Source organism: Centruroides sculpturatus, unplaced genomic scaffold (genome assembly GCF_000671375.1).
Source record: "Centruroides sculpturatus isolate CEXI.00-Female unplaced genomic scaffold, Cexi_2.0 scaffold701, whole genome shotgun sequence".
Lineage (NCBI taxonomy): Eukaryota > Metazoa > Arthropoda > Arachnida > Scorpiones > Buthidae > Centruroides > Centruroides sculpturatus.
This window is the reverse complement of record NW_019385058.1, coordinates 173,776-183,566: the sequence shown is the minus strand read 5'-3', so window position 1 is coordinate 183,566 and position 9,791 is coordinate 173,776. Positions and strand designations below refer to the sequence as shown.

Genomic DNA, 9,791 nt, shown 5'->3' with positions numbered 1-9,791 from the left:
TTGTAAAAAGAATTTTTCTTTAATCTAACAGGAGATTATTACTGGCAGAAAATCTTGTTTGTAATGAATTCATTTTCAATATAAATGTTCATTTACATTAATTTTAAATGTAATTTTTAGATAGAATAATATTAAACTTGTCAGAAACACTTGTTATATCTTTATTGTAATCCATAAATAATAGAATGGTTGCATAATTAATTAAGATGGAGTCGAAGTTTGGAACGAATCGTAGATATTATTTTGTTAAAACTGATTGCCAATCGGTCCGTCTGCATAACAAATACCAATCTATAAAGCCGACGGAGGGGCGTTTCTCGCCCTTTGACTTCTGCATTCGCAATGTCGGGATATTAATATCTTTATTTGAGAAAGACCGGAATTAAGGTTAGAAATATTTTCCAAAGTTAAAATAAGTTTTACGAGACTGCAGACAGAATTATAATTGTTTTGATTAAACTGGAGAACTAGTTNTTTGATGAGATACAGAAATGCAACTCACAAGTTATCTGCCTCCTAGGAAGACTTTCTGTGGGAAACTGGCTGCTATTTAGGTGTTACACATGTTAGAAAACTCCATGTTGCTAGCCTATTGGTCAAGTACAGCACAATGGTCAAGTACAACACCAGTGCTTTTCATTTACATATATTTATTTCTACTAATTGATATCACCTTGATATCGCTCGACTGAACTCTAGAAACTTCATTCTAATTGTGGGCAATTTCTCCGATTATGACCTGAAAAAATTAAACAGAATTATAATTAATTTTTTAGAATTTCTTATACGGATGTGACGGATACAAGCGAGACAAAACTTTACCCTCTTGTCCACATATGCTGCACTTTCGTTTCTTTTTTACTTTTTCTGGAACTCGACTGTTTGACGACTTGTCGTTATTTTCTATAACATAAAACAATGTGTTAAAATGATAAAATACTAAATTTAATTAACATTTCTTTCCTTAAATATTTTATTATACGTTTAATAAAGAGCAATTTAATAAATATATTTACGTAAGAACGAATTGAGAGAGGTCTGACTCGACGGTTCTTCGGCCCACTGGAAAAAATTGCATCCGTTCTCTCTAGACTTTGAACACACGTAAAAATGCCTACCCTTATTTTGACCTTCTTTCTGGACGATTAACCTAAATTACACAACATGTTTATAAACAAATAAATATTATTATAAAATACTTTATAATCAACTTGCATTTTTGAATAAAAATAAATCAATAGAAAGTAAATTTTCATCGAAAGAGACTATTAATTTTAATGATAATATTGTAATTTCACCTGGGGATGTAATAAACAAACTTTAAGTTTGTTCAAAATTTGACGAAGTCGATATTTTGACAAGTTTTGCAGTTACGAGATTAAAGTAATTCTTGAAAATTCTTTCGGCTCGTAAATATTATAATATTTATAACAGCTTTTCTTGCATAATCGAAGAATAAATTAAACTTGTTAATAGTTTATTCAGTTTATTATAAACTCGATCAATCAAATTAGAATAAAAAGACTTGCAGACAAAGTTGAAGATAGTCTTAATATTTATATAATCATCTTTATAATTTATAATTATTACAATTATTTTAATTATAAGTAAGTCATATATTTAAAAGAAAAAATGAAAAGCTTAGTCGAAATTAAATAATTCCTGTATTCTTTTAATGTATTTTCAATTTATATCATCATTAACGTTGAACAGAATTTTCAACCTTCCGTGGAATTTATATAGATTTTAATTGTTTTATTTAACTCATATAATTATTATTTAATTTCTTAGCTTTATTTTATTATATTATAAAAATATTTATTTTCTAAAATAAATATAAAGAAGCGTATTATAAATAAATAGAATAAAATTATATTACATTATTATTCTTTATTCTATTCCAAAATTAAATTTACACTACATTTATTTTCACATAATTTCTATTTTTGTCACATTCAAAAATAAAATTCGATTAAACAAAATTATAAAATAGAAAAATAAGCCAGAGCATTCAGCCATTAAAATGATAAAAAGTGTCTTTTGGAATTTTTAAAATTGTGCGCCCCTTTTTTAAAATAAAAGAATGCAGAAATATTTTAAAATATTCTAAATTTTACTAAACAAAATTACTTTCTGCCCCCTTTTTTAGATTTGTTTTATTGAATATTCATATCTTTTGCATTAATAATATTTCTTAAAATTTCTATTTAATTTCTTTAAATTTAATTACTTTGTTGTCGTCACTACATTTTCAAATTTCACTTCTTTTTATTTAATGCCAATTTAACAACAGTAGTTACTTTTACCCCGAAATATTGTAACATCGCTGTTAAATTCTTTTCCAAATTCCCTGCATCGCTGTGGTATGTCTTAGGAACACGCATTAAAATAAAAAATGAAAAAATTATAATCTACAATAGAAATAATTATTCCAGCTATTACTTGATATGGTCAAATAATATAACAGTAAAATATTTTATCGCTCTAGAAATTAATTCAAACCAAAAAGCAATATAAATACATGGTGTCCACTTACACATCTGCCCAGGGGCAAAAGTGGTCTTTCCAGCATTACTCAAGCGTATGTGTGGTGCGTGCTTGTTTCGATGGTAAAATAATCAATACTTAAATATCTATCAGCATCAAAAGATTTATTCATTTAAAAAATGCCACGCTGATGATGATAAATGCATTCGGTAAAATAAAAGAAATCGTTTGACAAAAAGGACGCATCAGATTCTCCAGACTTAATTCCTGTGGATTTTTCCCTGTGAGATATCTAAAAGTATTGCTGTATGATGCGCACCCAGCAGTACCGTGTCTTGTTGGCAAACTAGAGAGGCTCGTGAAATGGTGATACTGATGGAATGCTACATGCCATCCATAATGACACATTCAACCATCTACGTCTCCCTATTTCCACTGAAGACAGTCATTTTGAACATGTTCTATAACAAAATAAAGCTAATGTTTTCATATCAATTTTTTTTATCCTTTACAGTCAGAGACCATTTATATGTTATGCTAGATCATCTTAGATTTCCTTTGGTTATTTTACCACCGGAACAAGCACGCATCATACGGATACATTTACACAATGCTAAACAGTATTTTGTCCTTGGATAAATGTTTAAATGGACATCCTATATAAGTATTTTTAACATTTCAATTAAGGTTTAGTTCAGTTTGATGAGATACAGAAATGCAACTCACAAGTTATCTGCCTCCTAGGAAGACTTTCTGTGGGAAACTGGCTGCTATTTAGGTGTTACACATGTTAGAAAACTCCATGTTGCTAGCCTATTGGTCAAGTACAGCACAATGGTCAAGTACAACACCAGTGCTCAATGGTGTTATACACTTTATAGGCACTGATAGGCATTTTGATTAAGATATCAGATAATAATACAGCATTTAACTATTGCTGCAATAAGACTATACATTATTTGACTTTTGTTGTATTGTGCATTTTTAAATGCAGAGAAACTCATTCCGATTTGCAATTATTATTATTTTCTTGTAATTTGGTCTGCAAGATTTCCAGATCTTATTTCTACTTTTTCTAGCTTCAGGATTATATTACAGAAATATAGTGGTACCTCAGGATACGAACTCCCCAGCATACAAAATTTTCAGGATACGACATGAAATTTGAACATATTTTTGTTCCACGATACGAACAAACACTCACCATACGACGTTACATTAGTTTGCAGCGCCATTTTTTATTCACTTCTGTTCATCGATCTCAGTACGTGTGTTTGCTTCGTCGTGGAAGGATCTCGCTCGATAAAGGAAATCTTGAGGTATTAACAGAAAGAGACTGATTTTATTGAAAAGAAACATCCCGAAAAGGTTCACACTGGTCATATTGCTGCTCGGAGTAATGACATTTTGTCTAAGTCATTTTAGAAACATTTTAAAAAGTAGGCAAAGCCAAACCTCTTTGGACAGATATTTTACCAAGCAACCTCTATCCAGTGAAAGTACTGGTGGAAGTGAAGGAAAGAAAGCAAAAAGTAGTGAATAAAAAAATATATATATATAAACATCCCAAAACATTATTTATATATATATATAAAGCAACACTAATTTTTTTATCTTCTCTAAGTTATTTTTAAGTTATTGTTACATTATGTTATGTAAATTAAGTTTTAGTATCATTTCCCTTCTCTCTCTCTTCCGCCACCAGTTTACACCTACACCGTTGTCTATCCTCAAAGATAAAGTGCAAATAAAACTACATTTTTTTTATCAATTATTATTCTATTATGGTTATTTATACATTTACAACTACAAAACGCATTTTTCAGTGTTTTCCTTACTATAGTTATTTTTTTTAATGTACTACTTAGCTTTAATTTGAGTGTGTTTTTCGTGTTGGAACGAATTATTTGGTTTTACATGTAATCGTATGGGGAAAAATTATTCACCTTACGACATATTCATGATACGATCTCAGTTTCGGAACGGATTAATTTCGTATCCTGAGGTACCACTGTAGTTGGAAATAAACATATTTCAAGTTTAAAAAAAATCTACAACAGGAAGTAGCTGTTCAAGCAGATATGCATAAAACCACTGTTTATAATATTGAATATTTGTTGATTGTTCAAGGGAAAAATGACAGACATGCAAAGTCAAATGAAACCTATATTTTGAGTAGATAAGTATATTTATGAATAATGAATAAATGCTGAATTTGTAAACATACTCTGTATTCATGTGTTTTTCCTTAAATGCTATGATGTTGAATTGAGTCCAAGTACAGTACATCAAATTAAGGTTGTCCAACAATGCATATTTAAAAATGAATGTAAAAGATATCTTTATAATTTTTATTGCATATTTTGCAATAAATATAAATATATGTATATAAATATCCCAAAGACCAATGTATTGAAACTAAGCCAAGCAATTGCCATAATTAATCAGGCCATTATTATGCTACAATTAATAATTAGAAACTTGAGGTAGACGTTATGCACCATCTATTATCTAAATTAATAATCATAATGATTTATTAAATAATTTAAAACATTCTGGAAAAAAAGAATGAGCCCAGATTTGAATCTGCAACCTCCACTTATTGTGCTTGCCAGTTATGCCATCTGGACCCCAAAGCAAACCTTCACTTCCAGATGTATTTAAATTTAGATATAACCAATTTTGATAAGAGATAGACAAACTTCTGTGTTATGGAGTATGTGCAGAAAAGATTCTGATATATCAAGTTTGGTTTGACCAACAATATAGATAAAGTGGCAAAAACTAATGTCAAAATTGCTAAGAAATTACGGACAAGAGTTTGGATTCCAGATATTTAACGGATGGAAAAATTCTTTTTTTTTAATATATGCTATAAACCATTTCTTGCTAAAAAAAAACAGTTTCAAGTGGTGAAATGTCCTTACATCAGCACAACATGAAATTTCAAAATAAAACCAAAACAACAATTAATCACAGGTAGATTCTAGTTGCAATGAAACTAACTGTAGTAGAGTTTATAATATCAGTAGGAACAAAATATTACTGTCAACTTCAACACTAAATCTATAATTAATTAATAACTTAGCAAAGAGCATTTACTCATTTCTCATCACTTATACAGGGTTATAAACAAAAATATACAACTAAAAGATGAGATAGGCTAGTTTCCATCATCCTCAAATATCTTATAAACAATTGTATACATAGAAGTAAATTCAATAGTGATTGATCAGATAGCTTAGAAAGTTATAAAATTTTATTAATTAAACATGTAATTTTATAATATTCATAATTGACTGAACATCTCCTACATGTAACCTTCCAATATGTGTTTTGTGACAATTTTTTAATCCCTTGTGCCACTTGTTGCCCCATGTTTATTCCCCCACCTAAAAAATGTGATGTAATAGACATTAGTAAGATTTTCTTGCAGATAGAAGTAAAATGTATGTAGCATTTCAACCTACAAATTTTAGTGTATATTACTAGAGTTTTTAATATGCAAAATGTATATTTCAGGCACTTTAACATGAATATATATATATATATGACATTTAAAAAAATATGTATGCATGTATAGTGCAATAATAAATGCATATAAAACTGGCCCTTATTTATGAAATTAAATTCTAATTGATAAAATTACAAACGTCTCAAAATGTCACAACTCTTGAAAAACTGTATAATAGGATTTATAATACAATTCACAATAATATTTAAATGATAATAATCACATATAAATGATTTTAGTAAACATTCGTTAAACTATCTTCCCTAAGACAATAAATTTTACACAATACAGATTTTGCAAATGGGGCACCTTGGAGAAAATGCCACAATTTTAACCATATGCAATATGATATAATTCTAGAACATCTCTTTTGCATTTGCAGCCTAAGAGGCCAGATAGGTAGAATATTTCAACAATAACTTGCTAGATCATGTGTATAGTTAATGCAACAAAGAAATGTCTCTTGTTAGACTGAGTACCATATTCATCAGATCTCAATGAAATAGAGGACTTGTGGTTGCATTTGAAAAAGCTATTTGGAAAACACAAATATCACACCAAAGAACAACTGATCATCAATCTTCAGGATGAGCGGGTCAAAATCTTATGTCTACAATGCCAAATTGTGTCTGTCAAAAAGATTTCAAGTGGTGACAAGCTGAGTCAAATTTTCACTCGTTGGAGCACGTTTCCTGGGAAGGGACGGTTGGAGTCATCCTGGACAAATCGAGACAGGTATGCCAACTGAGGTGGACCCGAAAGAAAGCTCGGCTCCTAATTGGTCAGCCAATGGATCTAGAACATAGATATAAGGCAACATGACTGTTGGGAGAAACAAGCATAGCCTAAAACTGTGAGGAAAAACAAGTCTATCCTAAGACTGTGTAATGAGAAGCAAGTCTGGACTAAGACCTTGTAATTAAAAAAATCAAGATGTATTGCTGCGTATCCCTGTAAATAGTGTTAAATAAATAAGACTTAATTTGTGTTTAAGGAGTCGTAAGGTGTTCTTTTTGATGGATCAGAAACTGGACGATACAATTTGAACTCTACTGTGTCTATGTTTTTATTGCTACAAAAGGAGAAGTGACAATGTTGCTGAGTCTGTGCACACAAAATATTTTTGGATTTATGTAAACATGGGTTGTTACTTTCTTCTATACCATTTCATTAACATAATAATAAGTGCCATAGTAACATTGTATTATTGATTTCCTTTCTGATGATAAAGTATATATATATTGTTACCTTAATATTTATTTAGATGAATTTACAAAGATTTGTGTTGTTAATCTATCAATACATAAAACTATCATTACAAGGAAGGAAGCTTTTGGTGGAGAAAGCTATGAGCTGCTACATGACAATATACTTTGTCAATTCTAACAGTTAAAGTAAACATTTTCAGCTGCAAAAATTATAAATTTGTTGTGATTTCCTAAATATTAGAAAAAAATTAAAATTTGGATTTGGTAAATGGTAGATTTAGTGTAATGTAAAGTTTTCCATATTATTATAAAATAAACAGTATAAAATTCTACATGTAAATAAAGAATAGCTATAGCTATTAATAAAATGAGAATTAACTATTTGAGAATGACACTTTAAATAGTGGATAATAAATAGAATAATTAAGTTAATAAATATGTTTTATTAGCCAGCAAAAACAAATTTCTCATGGAAATTAGGTATTAGCTTATTTTTAAAAGTTATGAGGTGCATTCCAAAAGTTCTGGGACTGGTGACATGCCACTACAATTGATCATGTGCAAAACTTGCGTAAACTAGGATGCCTGATAGACATCGTTGTTTAGCTTCCCACTAAATTTTGTGTAATTATTGTATGTAGTTTTTGTTTCTGGCTATATAGAATAGATCCAATTTCAAACTTGGCAAGACTGCAACAGAAAATAAAGTGATTACAAGGGTTAAACATGGATTTACAGTTACGACGCTGACACCAAACAGCAATAGACACAGTAGAAAAATCGTGGCTCACCCAGACCAAAGAAAACAGGCTGAGTGTGGGGCAATCTCAAGAGCATGCTCACTGCTTTTTTTTTTTTTTTGATGAGGAGGAAATTATTCTTTGAGAATTTGTTCCACAAGGCCAAACTATGCATCAAAATTTTTATATCGATGTTTTGAGGTTCCTGTGTGAAAATGTCAGACAAAATAGACCAAATCTTTGGAAAGCTCAAAACTGGTTGTTTCATCATGATGACATCCTCACTCACATAGCTATCTCTATTCAAGTGTTTCTTGCCAGAAATAAAATAACCATGGTATCCCATCCTCCTTAGTCACCAGACTTGGCATTGTGTGATTTTTTTCTATTTCCACTGCTAAAAAAAAGTGCTAACAGGACAGCGATTTTAGAACATTGATGACATTCAAACAGAATTGCAGTGAGTGCTTTAATTGCAGTGTCACACAAAAAAAGAGAGTTCCAGGAATGTTTTGAAAACTGGGAGAAGTGCTGGAATCTATGTACAGCTTCAGAAATAACTTTTTCAAAGGCAACAACTCTCAATAAATTAACATGTTCATCAGCCAATTTTTATTGGACCAGTCCCAGAACTGTTTGACTGTACCTCATATAATTTATTTAAAAAAATTATCTCTTTAAGATGACCACCTTCAAAACTTAGAACTGCACATCTCAAGGGGGATGGTTTTGTTAAAGAGATGACAAAAATACAATGGATACAAAGTACAGTTTATGGTACTGTGTACAACAACACTACATAGTATATATAGTATTCTAGTGTAACTTTGGTTGATGTATAGCTTTAAACGTATTGGGTTTAGTAAGAATGTTTGGTTATTTCTAGTGTAACACTACACAAACTACTATGAAAACAATACAGCAAAGTTTATTTTAAAAATGCTACATATTGATTAACACTATATTGCAAGAAAATTTATTTATTCATGCATCACATGTAATTCTATGTATTGTACATGAAAATGTAGCTCATATAGGTCTTAAATGTTTGCTTTAAAGTAATCTAAAGTAGATATTTGCATTTTGTTTTAACTTTATTCATAAGACACTGCATTCAATATTACTTTTCTATTTGGTCAAAGAGATCCCTCTGCAGGCCAAATGGATTTCAAAAACCATCCAAATCTCACCCAAATCTGATGTCATTTAGCAGAAATTTGAAAAAATTGTAGACCTATAATTTTTCACTGTCATACTTCCTTAATCATGAGAATGGAATTAGATAGATGAAAGCCAAAACCAGATATGGAAAGATTAGAGACAGGAGGCCCCAATTAACTTCAATGTACAAACTTCCAATGCAAACCAGAAGTCACATTATTTCAATTCGGAAATTTCCCTTGAAAGGAGTTACTAGCATGACTCTATTGCTAACAGAAAAAATATAATGTACAGGAGCAAGACACTACTAATTTGTGATGGAGAGCATATATTTTAAATTAAATAAATTAAAAATATGATTAAAAATTGCAACCCAGCATTGTGATGATGTTACAATAAATAATTGCTCATTGATTACCATTTTATCTATCCCTATTAACAGAAAGATTAAATTAATTGGTTTTCTTATAATATTTAATACAGTAGAACCTCGAAAACTCGGCCTAATGTGGACCGAAGGGTGGCCGAGTTTGTGAAAATGCCGGGTTATTGGGAATGGGGTTAAAAAAAATAAGTACGAGTGTTTCCTCAGAAAATACTGTACTGTACTTGTATGTATTGTTTACTTGAGAATACAACAGAGAATAAACTGCCCAAATACCCTTAAACAAAGGAAAAGTA

The 9,791-nt window shown here is 30.1% G+C and overlaps 1 protein-coding gene across 1 annotated transcript in view; it reads right to left on the bottom strand.

Moving 5' to 3' along the window:
• Positions 1 to 633: 633 nt before the first annotated feature.
• Positions 634 to 9,791, bottom strand: part of LOC111634064 (DNA topoisomerase 3-alpha-like) — a 100,572-nt gene continuing 91,414 nt past the window's right edge. The window contains exons 28-30 of the mRNA XM_023378745.1: positions 1,017 to 1,150; positions 823 to 903; positions 634 to 739 (exon numbers count right to left, since the gene is read on the bottom strand). Coding sequence (XP_023234513.1) covers positions 705 to 739; positions 823 to 903; positions 1,017 to 1,150 — 250 coding nt within the window. The 3' untranslated portion in view covers positions 634 to 704. The remainder of the gene's footprint in view (positions 740 to 822; positions 904 to 1,016; positions 1,151 to 9,791) is intronic.